Source organism: Salvelinus fontinalis, chromosome 24 (assembly GCF_029448725.1).
Source record: "Salvelinus fontinalis isolate EN_2023a chromosome 24, ASM2944872v1, whole genome shotgun sequence".
NCBI lineage: Eukaryota > Metazoa > Chordata > Actinopteri > Salmoniformes > Salmonidae > Salvelinus > Salvelinus fontinalis.
The window spans coordinates 15977523-15993367 of NC_074688.1; the positions used below are offsets into that span (position 1 = coordinate 15977523).

The window sequence follows — 15845 nt, forward strand, 5'->3', positions numbered from 1 at the left end:
CCCTAAACAGCAGGACTAATGTAAAAACACGGCAGCCATGTGAAGACCTCTCACATGCTCTTATCTGCCCAGGCTAGACCCAGGCTAGACCCAGGCTAGATGTCAGCCACAGGCTCTCTAATCCACAAGGAGTCATTCAGACAAGAGCAAGTGTGCAGACAGCACTCACATCTCGCAATTCTCAAACACACACTGCAGGAAATAATGTGTGAAAAACATTTCCCTTTTCTCAACATAAGAGAAGTGTTGCATTGCCAATCACTCAAACAAAAAGAGAAAAACAGTCCCACTTTTCTCCTGTGTCTGCTTAACTTGGCTTTTACTGCTACTTCTTCTTCTACTTCTGTGGTGGTAAGATGACTAAGATTCATCCTTTTCTGCTACGAAAACATCCCTTAACATTTAATGTCGCACACGCGGCACATAAACAAATATTAGGTCTTTTGTGATATCAATTGAGACTCTAATCTGCTCCATATGGGTGCGGGGGCTAATAGAGCTGCTAAGACTATGAGCTCTCGGAATAAGCTAGTAGACGCCCCGTCAGTTTTGACAGCTGCTGAAATGGCTATGGCCAATAATAACCGAGGCTAATGCTATCGCTAACTACAGACACGCTAGAGCTAGGCTATTGACCTGTGTTCACAGCTACTGCAACACATCAGCCTATCCTACTGTAACCCCCCCCAATCCCACCAGCCACAAACACTCACCTTAGCTCGATGGCCTCCCCCATCTCAGCGCTCAAACTCATCTCAGACTAGTGAAAGCAGAAGAAGAGGCAGAGAGCAGTAGAAGAAGAAGTGGAGAGATGATGATGATGATGATGGGTGTTCAAAAATGCGAAAAAGAGAACGCCCTGAGACTCGCAGTGGCGGCAGCAGCAGCGGAGGAGAATTAAACTAACAGAACATGCGATGAAAATCTGCTTGGGGATCAGAGAGAGAGAGCGAGAGAGAGAGAACCACACCTCTTCTTAAGAGATTAACTTGGAGAGAAGGCAACCGACGCATTCACACAGACCCCTGTCGCTGTGTGTGTGTAATGTGTGCGCGTGTCTCTAACACACACACACTCCTGTCTGAATTGCCTGTGAGAGGGACGGTTCATCTTCAGCCTCTCCAAAACCTGTCCAAGAGGATGGGAGGATGAAGAGGACAGACAGAGAGACACAGAGAGGATGAGAATGAGAGAGGATGAGAGAGGAAAGAGTGAGAGGGGGGAGGAGCGGAGAGGTGATTAGGCTAGCGGTGACACAGTTTCATCCGTCCATCTGTGATAGCCAGTGAGGCTGAAGGCTGTAGGCAGGGGTCTGGGATGGAGGGGGTTTTTCTGTGCCTGCAGCCTGCCTGGTCACACGTTCACCTCTGCCTGGGAGCCACTCATTCACTAAGCACTATACTGCTCCAAAGACAAGGAAGCAACTCTCGCTCTCAGCTTTTGTACACTCTCAGCTGGAGAGATGAAGGGAGAGAAAGAGGGAGGGAGAGATAGCTAGACCTATAAAAATAGACAGTGTGTGAGAGGAGGACAAAGAAAGAGAGATAGCTTCACAAAATGGGAGACAGCTAGAAAGAAGGTGTGTCCATCTGTGTTGTGTAATATAGAGAGATTAGCTTGATAACTCACTGTAGGCAAAGCGTACAGAGATGGGCTGAGCTCTCCCATAAGCCTATTAATGGTATAGTTATTGAACACAATGACCTCACAGGCTGGATGGGAACACATACTGCTCAGATTCCTCCTTACATAACAAAAATGGCTTCCAAAGAATTTAATCAACCAGTGTTTTAACATCACCATCACACCCTAATCATTCCCATGGTAACACTAGCTCTGCTGTTCACCACTCACCAGAGCCCTGTTCTTGCTGTTGATTACACATAGAATTAGAATATAGTCATTATCTTGCTATTGAGCTAACTAGAGTGCACACCTAAACGAAACTATGAGTAATCGTCCCCTGTGGATTGCATTTAAATTAGGATTTAGAATACAGGATCTTTATGGTTTTCCAACTGTGTTGTTGTTCTGTTTTCCCACGGGATCATGGAGAAGACAAGAGCAGGCAACCGGCGGCCCGCGGGCCAAAACCGGTCTGTGAGTGATAATTTAAAATATATATTATATTATAAAAAAGAGACATATGTGATCGTGTCTCAATGTAATCAAGGTATATAATGATTCTTATTTTCAAATAAATCTATTTTTGGGCTTAGTTGTGGTCAATTTGCAGTGTAAAAAATATTATAATTATGTTCTGACAAAAATCATCTTGCGGCTGAATCTAGTTGTCTACCCCTGGAGTAAAGGTTTTACCCCAACAGAAATAGCCATGCAGCCTGGTGTAGTGTGGTGTGGGGTGGGGTGGGGTGGCGTGGTGTGGGGTGGGTTGGTGGGGTGTGGTGTAGTGTGGTGTGGGGTGGTGTGGTGTGGTGTGGGGTGGGGTGGTGTGTTGGGGTGGTGTGGGGTGGTGTGGTGTGGGGTGGGGTGGTGTGGGGTGGTGTGGTGTGGGGTGGTGTGGGGTGGGGTGGTGTGGGGTGGTGTGGTGTGGGGTGGTGTGGTGTGGGCTGGGGTGGGGTGGTGTGGGGTGGGGTGGGGTGGGGTGGCGTGTTGGGGTGGTGTGGTGTGGTGTGGGGTGGGGTGGTGTAGGGTGGGGTGGGGTGGTGTGGGGTGGGGTGGGGTGGTGTGGTGAGGGGTGGTGTGGTGTGTGGTGGTGTGGGGTGGTGTGTGGTGGTGTGGGGTGTTGTGTGGTGGTGTGGGGTGTGGTGGTGTGGGGTGGTGTGGGGTGGGGTGGTGTGGTGTGGGGTGGTGTGGGGTGGTGTGGGGTGGTGTGGTCTGGAGTGGTGTGGGGTGGGGTGGGGTGGGGTGGTGTGGTGTGTGGTGGTGTGGGGTGGTGTGTGGTGGTGTGGGGTGTTGTGTGGTGGTGTGGGGTGTGGTGGTGTGGGGTGGTGTGGTGTGGGGTGGTGTGGGGTGGTGTGGGGTGGTCTGGAGTGGTGTGGGGTGGGGTGGTGAGGGGTGGTGTGCTGTGTGGTGGTGTGGGGTGGTGTGTGGTGGTGTGAGGTGGTGTGTGGTGGTGTTGTGGGGTGGGGTGGGGTGGTGTGTGGTGGTGTGGGGTTTTGTGGGGTATTGTGGGGTGGTGTGGTGTGTGGTGGTGTGGGGTGTTGTGGGGTGGTGTAATGAGCCCTAGGCACTGTGAACATTGATTGCTCGGTGATGTTAATTGAATTTCTCATGACCCAAATGAGGGCCCACCAGTAGAGCTGGCTTGGTGTGTGTGTGTGTGTGTGTGTGTGTGTGTGTGTGTGTGTGTGTGTGTGTGTGTGTGTGTGTGTGTGTGTGTGTGTGTGTGTGTGTGTGTGTGTGTGTGTGTGTGTGTGTGTGTACATGTTTTCCTACATTATCAAGACCACAATGGAAAACAATACAAATTTGAAAGGTTTAGGGTTTGGGTTTAAGGTTAGGGTTAGGTTTAAGAGTTAGGTTTAGCGTTAGAGGTTAGATTAGGGTTAAGGTTCGGTTAAGGGTTATGAAAAATAGGATTTTGAATGGAAACACATTTTTACTCACCAAAAATTCACGAAAACAAGCTGTGTGTGTGTGATCTGATGTTCCACTTTTGAGTGGCCTCAATGCTACGTGTTTATGTGTGGTGGCGCAACTTGTAAACTCTAATGTTTTACTGATGTTTAACTATGCTAGAGTAAGCACAGGACCTGAGGTGGTAGACATATTCTTTCATGTCCATGAACAGACACGCACGCGCAATCGCTCGCATGCGAACACACACTCACGAACAGTCGAAACAATTCCGATCAAATAGCCTACCTGTACAAGGCTGCTGACGGGAGGACGGCTCATAATAATGTCTGTTTGATGATTTGATACAATTCCACGTGGTCCGCTCCATCCATTATCATGATCCCGTCCTCCCCAATTAAGGTGCCACCAACCCCCTGTGCTGTACAAACGCTCGATACTAAATAATTTGTGCTTGTGAAAAAAACATTACAGACTCACATGCACTACCATGCAAACCCACAATACACATCCCACTCTGCACAAACTTGTTGAATCAACGTTGTTCTAACATCATTTGTCAAAAATAGTGACGTGGAATCTACATGGGAAATGCATTGGATTTGAAAACAATTCATCAACTGTTGTTTTGAGGGTGTCATATTTACCACAGGATTATGTTATCATGGTAACCAATTTTTAACATAGACAAACCTTTTATAAAATATGTTGAATTTGTACCTTTGAAACAATGTCAGATCTCCAACATTATATCCACTATCAAAACAAATAATAATAAGCTGGGCAGCACCTCCTACTGGAGAATTGATTAATGTACAGCAGTCCATTTGATCTCCCATCCAGGGTTTTAAACAAGTCCAGTCCTACTTAACTTCCATATTTGTCACTGACTAATAGCAATGCGCTATCGTGAGAAGGATTAGCAAAATATTTCTTACTATAACTAGATTCACTGTTGCTATCAAATGCATTCCAAAGGGTAGATTTAACAAAGCAAATGAAATGGAACCATCTTTTCTACGTCATGTACCAGCAAATCCAACATCGGCCTAAATATTGATGAGTCATCAACAGCTATTGTTTCAATTTAACCCAGGGTTCAACTAAAAATAGACAATACAGGCCTAGGGTTTCAAGCTTTGATTGATTTCAAATGTAATCTTCAATTGTTAATGAATATGTTGGATTCATGTCTCCATCTCAACCAAACATCTAAGTTAAAGAATAGGACTATATCAAATCAAACTTTAAATGCACTTTGATTTTTGGTTGAGATGGAGACATGAATCCAGCATATCCATTTTTAATCTGTAGAATTAAAGTTAAATGGAATTAAAGCCAGACTCAATGGCACAAAAGAGACATCTCCTTCAAATGTTGATATTCCGTTGCGTTGACAACCAAACACAATCAATATCACTTTTACAATACATGAAGTATCATTACAAACTAATGGAACAGTATTTACTTAACCTTCAAATGAGAAACACATCTATGGCAACATGTTGAGGTTATGTAACTATAAATGTCTTCATATGTAATCCTAGAACGCGTGCAGGTTCAAGATATCATGCTAAGGTCGCAGGTCTGTAGAGATCTTCACAATATGTCTAGAATAATCTGCACAGAATCTTGAACAGCGTTGATCACTTTGGCACTTTTCGTGTCATCTCAACTGCAATCCAGGTCATTTGGTTTGTGCTATTAGATAAAGCACAGTCATAGCACATTGTTGTTACATAAATACAAAATGTCTGACACCGTATTCCCATGTGTACTTTGCTGTGCTTTTAAACGGTTGAAAGCGAAGTTATAACACAATTAGATGACAACTAAACCAAAAGTGTCACGTTGTTCTTCTATTGGAATTTGGTTGTGCTTTCATGGTTGAAAGCACAGAGAGAACACATTAGGAATTCTACCAACTTCTGGCTGTCTTTTTAACTGAGCGAATAAAGGTTGAAATCTTATTGATCAATGTCTCAACCAAATATTACCCACATTTCCACGTTGAAATAATCTATGCACACAGGCAAACCCCCCAAGCATATACTGGCACAATATAGGCTAGACAGAAACTTCGCTGCAAATTCAACAACTTACATATTCTCAAGGTAGACCGTGACACTTGTACAAATTCAAGTCAGACTCACATATATATATAGTTTTCCAAAAGTGCTCATCTCATCTCTCCATTCTCAAACTCTGTGTCAGTTATTTTCATTGTATGTACATAGTTGTCCTGTTCTCTCCCCTATAGGCATCTCTTTTCCTCTCTTTCCCTTTTTCTATCCATGTCAGCGATTCCTCATCTCTTCTCACAACTCTCCCCCTCCTTGTATCATCCTCTTTTTCCTACTCTCCTTCCAAATTTTAGACAAACTTTGGTTCTCATTCTATACACAGTCTATGACAACAATATAGCCCTGTGTTTTCTTTTTGTATTCATCTTTATTGCACACGATTCTTCTAATATTATGGCAAGCCCAAACAGACAGACTATTTCCATGGGTTTGGGATGGAAATTAGAAACCTGCACCAACTGTTGCTGGATGATGTCATTTCCTGAAACATACCACAAGCCGCAGGCATTTCCCAAACCTCAACAGCAGGTGTGTGTGTGCACAAAGTACATCCATACTCAAATGCACTCTACTGTTAGGAGTATACGAACAGAGTACACTAAAGATACACTGGGCCAGTTTGAAAGTAACTATGTTTGCAGTTGACTTGTATTGCTGTGCTACTATGATTCAAACATTATGTGCATGGATGAGCTCCAGTGTAAGTGTGCTTTCAACCAGGCTCATGTCAAGTGTGTGTATCAATTGTCTGGGAATGGTTTGATCTGAAATTCCTGTTTGCCACACTGTATGAGATACAGCTCAACATTCCTAACGATTGTCGCAAATCAGATACCAATCAGCTAAGCCCACAGAAGTAAATACCTCGTGACTCTCTTCCTGTCCAATCATCTTCTGAGCTTCGGGACACAGCCCCACTGTCCGGTCCAGTGCTGGCCAGAGCCAAGTCCAGACACTCATCTAAAAAGCACTGGGATCGATGTGTGGCTCTGTTCAATGCCTATCGCTCTCTCTCCCTCTCCCTCTCCCTCTCTCTCCCGCTCTCTCTCCCTTTACAACCAAAAGCCTGTTCTGTTCCCCACTACAAAGACACATTGTCACCAATCTGGTAAAAAAAACTATGGAGGATAGAGAAATGTGTGAGTATGTGTGTGTACCTCCTTGCGGCATCCCAAAACATTCAGAATGCAGCCTATTTAACGGCACCTACCAACCATGAAGGAAATGCTCCAGCCTCTCTTTTTTACTGTCTGGTAAATAAACTGTGGCTCTCGCCTGTAAATTGCCTGAGAGAGAGAGGATCGATGGCTTTCCTCTCTCCAGGGTGTGTGTGTTTGTGTGTGTGTGTGTGTGTGTGTGTGTGTGTGTGTGTGTGTGTGTGTGTGTGTGTGTGTGTGTGTGTGTGTGTGTGTGTGTGTGTGTGTGTGTGTGTATGTGTGTGTGTGTGTAGAGGGAGCAGGCAGACTGAATTGGGTCACATGTCTGGTGGGCTAACAAAGGGGCAGCAGTGAGCCTGAGACCTGATATGCAACACCAGTGCTCTGCGCGCGCACACACACACACACACACACACACACACACACACACACACACACACACACACACACACACACACACACACACACACACACACACACACACACACACACACACACGCACACACACACGCACGCACGCACGCACGCACACACACACTATAGCTATTACACGTGGGCCACTCAACCTCTAATTGTGTCCACAAGGCAGGTCATTGCAGACGGCTGTAATACTGACCATGGTACAGTTTTCAGAGTAATAGCCATGGAGGGGAGCCCTCAGCCTACGTTGAGTTCTCTGTCAGGCCTGTTTTCAGCACCTGAGGACTGGAGTGTTTGGCTACCCTCTGATTGCTTGTCGTAGTAACAGAGTACCGCCCTATCTGTCGCCTCTTTCAGTCCCAACGTGTCTCCTGTACACCTTTCTACTCGATTATCTTTAGGCTTCCTGCCCTCGTCCTCCTGTGTTTTTCCTAGTCATGCAGTGTGTGATTCTCTATCTCTATCTCTCTCGCTCTCTCTCTCTCGTCCCCTAATTCCCTCAGCCTTCTGGGACTTTACTCCTCTCTGATGAAGTTGGCGCTGCTTACACTTGAGATGAGATGAGAGGGAAAAAAACAGAACGCAAGCACAACCTTGTGCTGAAGAGGAAATGTGCCAGTGTTTACAGCAACAAGACCTATTCCTGAGCGGGATCAGAGCCGAGAGAGAGAGAGAGAGAGGGAGAGAGAGAGAGAGGGGAATGAGAAAAACAGAAACAGGGACTGAGAGACAAAGTAATAGGATGCTGAAAACCCTTTCCCTCCCACACACAGCCAAACACACACATTTGCAAACATTTCTAAAAACCCGTTTTCTTTGTCATTATGGGGTATTGTGTGTAGCAGCTATTCCCAAACTGGGGTAGGGGCAATGCCGTCGGGGGTACGCCTCATTTCACTGCCAAAAATACAATTAAACCATCTAGTGCTCAGCGAAATAACAACACAATGGCAAATACAGGTAGCCTAGACAAATAATTGTATATCCAATCACATGAATCATTACTCTCTCGCGGGAAACCTTCACTCTTGCGCAGACATTTACAAACAAAACGTGACAATTTGAAAAATAAGCCACAGGAGTTTTCTGAGCGAGAATAAAGACGACTTTCGAGTAGTAAGACATGTATAAAAGCAACAGATACCATTAATAAGAAGGGGCTAGAACCTCTTATATGGTGAGCTACTGAGTGGCTAGGACAGGCAAGCCCCATACTATTGTGGAGGACTTAATTCTTCCTGCTGCCGTGGATATGGCTGGGACAATGCCTTCATCAAACAACACTGTTTCACGATGCATCAGTGACATGGCAGGAGATGTTTTGAAACAATACCTGCTTTCCATACAAGCCAGTGAATTATATGCGTTACAGCTGGATGAGTCAACAGACGTGGCGGGCCTGGCACAGCTCCTGGTATATGTCCGTTACGTTTATGGGGGGTCAATTAAGGAAGACTTCCTCTTCTGCAAACCACTGGAAACTAGGACAACATGAGAGGATATTTTTAAAGTACTGGACAGCTTTGTGACATCAAATGGACTTTGGTGGTCAAGATGTGTTGGTATCTGTACTGAAGGCGCAAAAAGCCATGACAGGGAGACATAGTGGAGTGGTAACGCGCGTGCAAGCAGTTGCTCCCGATGCCACTTGGGTACCCTGCAGCATCCACCGAGAAGCTCTTGCTGCCAAGGGAATGCCTGACAGCTTAAAATATGTTTTGTACACTACAATGAAAATGCTTAACTTTGTTAAAGCAAGGCCCCTGAACTCTCAGCAATTTTCTGCATTATGCAATGATATGGGTAGCGACCATGTAACACTTTTACAACATACAGAAGTGCACTGGTTATCAAGGGGCAAAGTATTGAAACTTTTTTTTTAATTGAGAGAAGAGCTTAAAGTTTTCTTTACTGACCATCATTTTCACTTGTCTGACCGCTTGCATGATGATAAGTTTCTCACACGACTGGCCTACCTGGGTGATGTTTTTTCTCGCCTGAATGATCTGAATCTAGGATTACAGGTACTCTCTGCAACTTTATTTAATGTGCGGAACAAAATTGAGGCTATGATTAAGAAGTTGGAGCTCTTTTCTGTCTGCATTAAGGACAACACACAGGTCTTTCCATCATTGTATGATTTTTTTGTGTGCAAATGAACTCCAGTTTACGGACAATGTCAAATGTGATATAGCGAAGCACCTGAGTGAGCTGGGTGCGCAATAATGCAGGTACTTTCCCGAAACAGACGACACAAACAAATGGATTCATTATACCTTTCATGCCCTGCCTCCAGTCCACTTACCGATATCTCAACAAGAGAGCCTCATCGAAATTTCAACAAGCGGTTCTGAGAAAATTGAATTTAATCAGAAGTCACTGCCATATTTCTGGATAGGGCTGCGCTCAGAGTATCCTGCCTTGGCAAATCGCGCTGTTAAGACACTGATGCCCTTTGCAACCACGTACCTATGTGAGAGTGAATTCTCGGCCTTCACTAGCATGAAAACTAAATACAGGCACAGACTGTGTGTGGAAAATGATTTAAGACTGAGACTCTCCAATACAACCCAACATTGCAGAGTTATGTGCATCCTTTCAAGCACACCCTTCTCATTAACCTGTGGTGGACCTATAAGAGCTCTTTGTCACTTCCCATGAACCGGGTTGTGACAAAAACTCACACTCATTCTTATGTTTAATAAATGTATTGTATAGTGTGTGTGTGTGTGTGGCAGGCTTACAATGATGGCAAAAAACAACATTTGAGAGTGTGCTGACCCTGGTGCTAGAGGGAGTACACAGCTGGAGGTTGAATGTATGAAGGGGTACGGGACTATAAAAAGTTTGGGGACTACTGGTGTGTAGATTAATGAGAAAAATATATATATTTTAGAATAAAGCTGTAAAGTAACAAAATGTTGAAAAATTCAAGGGGTCTGAATACCCTCCGAAGGCACTGTATGTGTGTATGTGCGTTGCATCAGTATGCATGTTTGCATATTGTGTGTGTGTGTGTGTGTGTGTGTGTGTGTGTGTGTGTGTGTGTGTGTGTGTGTGTGTGTGTGTGTGTGTGTGTGTGTGTGTGTGTGTGTGTGTGTGTGTGTGTGTGTGTGTGTGTGTGTGTGTGTGTTGGGGTGTCAGTGTAAATATGTGTGAGTGTGTCGGTAAGAGTCCAGTGTGTGCGCAGAGAGAGTTAGTGCAAAAAAGGTCAATGCAGGTCGTCCGGATAGCCATTTGATCAGCTATTTAGCAGTCTTGTTTAGCGGTCTTATGGCTTGGGGATAGAGGCTGTTCAGGGTCCTGTTGGTTCCAGACTTGGTGCACTGGTACTATTTGCCATGCGGTAGCAGAGAGAACAGTCTATGGATTGGGAGACTGGAGTCTGACAATTTTTGCGGCCTTCCTCTGACACCGCCTGGTATAGAGGTCCTGGATAGCAGCGAGCTCGGCCCCAGTGATGTACAGGGATGTGCTCACCACCCATTGTAGAGTTGAGGGCCTTGCAGTTGCCGTACCAAGCGGGGATGCAGACAGTCAAGATGCCCTCTAAGGTGCAGCAATGGTGAAGAATTTTGAGGATCTAAGTCCCCATGCCAAAGCTTTTCAGCCTCCTGAAGCGGAAGAAGCGCTGTTGTGCCCTCTTCACAACTGTGTGAGTGTGTGTGAACCATGTTAATTCCTTAGTGATGTCGACACAGAGGAACTTGAAGCTCTCAACCCGTTCCACTGCAGCCCCATTGATGTGGATGGGGATGTGGATGGGGATGTGCTTGTCCCTCCGTTTCCTGTAAACCACGATCAGCTTATTTGTCTTGCTGACGTTGAAGGAGAGGTTGTTGTCCTGGCACCACACTGTCAGGTCTCTGACCTCCTACCTATAGGCTGTCTCATCGTCATCAGTGATCAGTCCTACCACTTTCGTGTCGTCATCAAACATGTGTTGGAGTCTTGCGTGACCACGCATTCATGGGTGAACAGGGAGTACAGAAGGGGACTAAGCACACACCTCTGAGGGGCCCCCATGTAGAGGGTCAGTGTTGCGGATATGTTGTTGCCTACCCTCACCGCCAGGAGGCGGTCTGTCAGGATGTCCAGGATCCAGTTGCAGAGGGAGTGTAACGTCCTGACCAGAGTTCTTATGTGTTTTGCTTGTTTAGTGTTGGTCAGGACGTGAGCTGGGTGGGAATTCTATGTTGTGTGTCTAGTTTGTCTGTTTCTGTGTCCAGCCTAATATGGTTCTCAATCAGAGGCAGCTGTCAATCGTTGTCCCTGATTGAGAATCATATATAGGAGGCTTGTTTTGTGTTGGGATTTTGTGGGTGATTGTTTCCTGTCTCTGTGTTTTGTCTGCACCAGATAGGGCTGTCTCGGTTTTCACATTTGTTATTTTGTTACTTGTATTAGTGTTACCGTTTATTCGTCTAATTAAACATGTTGAACACTAGCCGCGCTGCATTTTGGTCCTCTCCTTCACCTATGGAATAAAACCGTTACAGGGAGGTGTTCAGTTCCAGGGTCCTGAGCTTGGTGATGAGCTTTGAGGGGACTATGGTGTTGAATGCCTGAGCTGTAGTCAATGAACACCATTCTTACATAGGTGTTCCTCTTGTCCAGGTGGGTGAGGGCCGTGTGGAGCGCAATAGCGATTGTGTCATCTGTTGGGGCAGTATGAGAGTTGGAGTGGGTCCAGGCTGTCTGAGATGATGGTGTTGATGTGAGCCAATACCAGCCTTTCAAAGCATTTAATGGCTATATATGTGAGTGCTACGGGGCAAGTTGGTATTACAGACCGGGTCAGGGAAAATATCAGTGAAGTAATCCTAGTACTCCTTTTTCTATGATTAGGGTCTCCTCAGAGAACAGCGTTCACTTTTAATTAAAGATTTCCACTGCCGGCCGAGAACCTCATTTACATCCAGGACTGAGAAATAACATCGCAGGGTCAAGCAACGGGTGTATTACTGAGGGTGTGTGAATCTAATCCTGGGATATGATAGGCTGAACCGTCCTAGAGGCACATAGTGAGATCACTAGGGATGCATACGAGTTAGTCACGGGATGAACTAACTGCTACACGGTGCTGGGAAATAAGAGTACATATCAATAACAGTGTAGAAATATATGACAACATTCTATTTCAGCAGAGAGGAAGGTGTGAGGCTTTCAAGCCCCAGGATATTTCCTATGCATCACATTCAGTATGGAAACATCCAGAACATATATTTCACAACATCCCCTAAAGCAGTTAACTGACCGCAAGAGACTTGTGAGAAGAAAACAAAGTGCTACCAAAAGACAAGTTCCTACAACCTCCACTTTCTTCCTCAACAGGTTTCACGCATGACATCACTTGACTGACTTCCTGTCCCTCCCTATCCCTCCCCATCTCATCCCCACCTTTCTCGTCCACACGCCCCTCTTCAATGTAGAAAGATGGAGAGGCAGTGGTGACTGGGTATCTCTGTGTCTGTCTGGGCCATACCATTACCTCATGCGGCTCTGGTTTAAAAACGACACTCACATTCTTACACCGCCCCTCTAAGGCTGTAGTTGGAGTGACAATGTCATGTTTAACTTTGTCGCGCTCTGATTGGGTGTAATGTGAATTACCTCATGGTATTCTAGGAGGCCGCAGTGGTCTGACTGTCTGTCACACCCTGCCCTGCTCTGAGTGACTCACAGTAGGAGAGTAGAGAGTAAGAGTAGAGGCCAAACACAGATGGCCCACAGCAGGGCTGGGCTGGCCCAAATGGCCCCACCATGACAGCTAGCAGCGTCCCTGGTGGGGAACAGAACCACGCCACTTTGTCATGTTAATGGAAGGGGGACAGCTGCCGGGTGGTGGGGGGCGGAGGTGGGGTACGGGACCAGACAGGAGGGGGACACAAAGGAGGCTGAGTGAGCCCCATACAATCACCCCCACGTGCCAAAAAATACCATAAAGCCAGGTCCCTCTTCGCCTGTGTCCCTTGGCCCCAAGTGAACCCACACATGCGATGCGAGGCAGCCAGGAATGCTTTCACCCTGGACGGGTGGGCAGTCTGTTGTAGTGACCCACTGGGAGATCAGACAGTGGAGTTGGAGAGAGTGGAGTCAGGCTAGCTCTGAGAGATCGATAAGCTTTTAAGTCAGCATGTCTCTGTGACTCTGTCTCCCTCCACTGTCTGTCTACAGGCGGGTGCTCTCACTGGAAGCTGAGAGAAAAGCTTGCAGAATTTTCTAGGGCAATGAGAACAGCGGGGCTCCCGGCAGCAGCAGCCTAAAGACAGGCAGCCAGTCACATCCCCTAGCCAATCCTACATTTAACGGAGAGTGTTCGTGCAGAAAAGCACCACTGGGATCACACTGGTTGAATCAACGTTGTTTCCAAGTCATTTCTATTAAACTACGTTGAACCAACGTGGAATAGATGTTGAATTGACGTCTGTGCCCAGCGGGGCCAGACTCGTCAACGAACATCTGGTGCCACGCAAAAACAGGCCGACTTAAAAAAAGCCCAGTCAAAATGTTTCGTTCAGAACTGTCACTGCACCCTATAAGAGGAGAGGTAATTGTCTTCAACAACATCGATTGCAGTTTGGTAGGTGGTGTTTTAGACTTGAGCCTTGTTCCCTGAATGACCTTGACGGGCTACAAAAACGGTATTGATCCCAAACGAATGGCCTGATTGGTGCAGATAAACAGAGATTCAAGCATTTAGTGGGCTACACCAGGGCTGCCGTGTGTCAGTGTCTATGTACACTTGTAAAAGGGCAGAGGAGCATGTGCCAGTCAAAGCACTCATCTAGTGAGAGAGAGAGAGAGAGAGAGATCAGACCAGTTGTTTAGTCTCGTTGCTATGAGACAGAGAGAGATCAGACCAGTTGTTTAGTCTCGTTGCTATGAGACAAAGAGAGATCAGACCAGTTGTTTAGTCTCGTTGCTATGAGACAGAGAGAGATCAGACCAGTTGTTTAGTCTCGTTGCTATGAGACAAAGAGAGATCAGACCAGTTGTTTAGTCTCGTTGCTATGAGACAGAGAGAGATCAGACGTTTAGTCTCGTTGCTATGAGACAAAGCGTCAGAGTGAAGAGTGGCCCAGGATCAACAAATGACACTTTCAGCTCTTCAGGCAAAGAGGAGAAGAGAGGAGATGAGAGAGGAGGAAAGGAAGTGAGAGGAGAGAACGTCGACCTTCTCTGCCTTACAGAATGGCCACGGCAGAGAGGAATAACTCAGAGCCCAGGACACTTACAACACCATGTCTGTCCACTCACAAAACCCAGTGAGAAGACAGGCTAACCACAACAATGACAATACTCCCTAAACAAGCGTGCCAGGACAAAAGCAGGGATTTTGGGGCAGAGAGGGAGGGAGGGATCATGGGAGGAGTGTGGGTCCACAGTGTGGGCAAAGCACAGATTAGAAGCACGAATCACAGATGGCCGCCGCTTCTCCCCTTTTCCCTGTAGCGCCGCAAATAATTAACCGAAGTGTCCCCCTTTTCTCTTTTGTCAGCACGCGTCTATCAAATGAGAGCGTGTGTCCGACGCAATGGCTGCCACACAAAGGCCCGCCCACCCCCCACCATCAGCGTGAATAGAGAGGCACTTGCAACTTGTCAGGGATTGGAACAATGGGATAGGGGAGGGGAGGGAGGGTGTGGCATCAGGCCAGCACGCAGCAGCCCACCCTCGAGGCCTCACAGCCAGCCACTGGATTGTAACTACAGCTCCAGGCTTCTACCAGTCCTGGACGCCTCAGAGGCACACAACCAATACTAAGCCACAGCCTTTGGTATGACTGATCAAACATTTGTCTCAAGGGGGATTGCATAGGTGTGTATTTCTATTTATTATGGATCCCCATTAGCTGCTGCAGAGACTGCAGCTACTCTTCCTGGGGTCCAGCAAAATGAATGCAGTTTATACAATTTTAAAAACATTACAATACATTTACAGATTTCACAACACATTGTGTGCCCTCAGACCCCTACTTCAACACACTACCACATATCTACAGTACAAAATCCATGTGTACATGTGTGTATAGTGCGTATGTTATTGTCTGTATGTATGTGTGTGTGTGTGTGTGTGTGTGTGTGTGTGTGTGTGTGTGTGTGTGTGTGTGTGTGTGTGTGTGTGTGTGTGTGTGTGTGTGTGTGTGTGTGTGTGTGTGTGTGTGTGTATGCACGTGTCTGTGCCTATGTTTGTGTTGCTTCACAGTCCCCACTGTTCCATAAGGTGTTTTTTTAATCTGCCACTCAGGGATAATGAGTATGTGCGTAAGTGTGTGTGCATGCATAAGTGTGTGTGGGTGGGTGCATGCATAAGTGTGTGTGTGTGTGTGCGTAAGTGTGTGTGTGTGTGTGTGTGTGCGTAAGTGTGTGCGTAAGTGTGTGTGTGTGTACGTAAGTGTGTGTGTGTGTGTGTGTGTGTGTGTGTGTGTGTGTGTGTGTGTGTGTGTGTGTGTGTGTGTGTGTGTGTGTGTGTGTGTGTGTGTGTGTAATCAGGTTTGTTCAGTCGGGGGAGAAGGAAAGTGAAAACCCTGGAACAGCTGGGTGGGGTCTGGGGGGACACAATGAAGAGAGAGAAAGGGGGAGGAAGTGAACAGGGTAGGGTAAGAGATGCAGATGCAGGCAGGCAGCTAGGCCACCTCTCC

The 15845-nt window shown here is 46.4% G+C and overlaps 1 protein-coding gene across 4 annotated transcripts in view; it reads right to left on the reverse strand.

Moving 5' to 3' along the window:
• Nucleotides 1–15845, reverse strand: part of LOC129822017 (numb-like protein) — a 69328-nt gene that overhangs the window by 41774 nt on the left and 11709 nt on the right. Inside the window, exons 1-2 of one of the 4 annotated variants that reach the window (XM_055879851.1) lie at nt 971–1497; nt 714–760 (exon numbers count right to left, since the gene is read on the reverse strand). The exons of 2 other annotated variants lie outside the window; for them this stretch is intronic. In XM_055879851.1, the coding sequence (XP_055735826.1) occupies nt 714–754 (41 nt within the window). In that variant the 5' untranslated portion in view covers nt 755–760; nt 971–1497. Of the gene's footprint in view, nt 1–713; nt 761–970; nt 1498–6488; nt 6612–15845 lie in introns of those variants that run through there. One more of the 4 variants, XM_055879854.1, reaches the window with a different exon arrangement.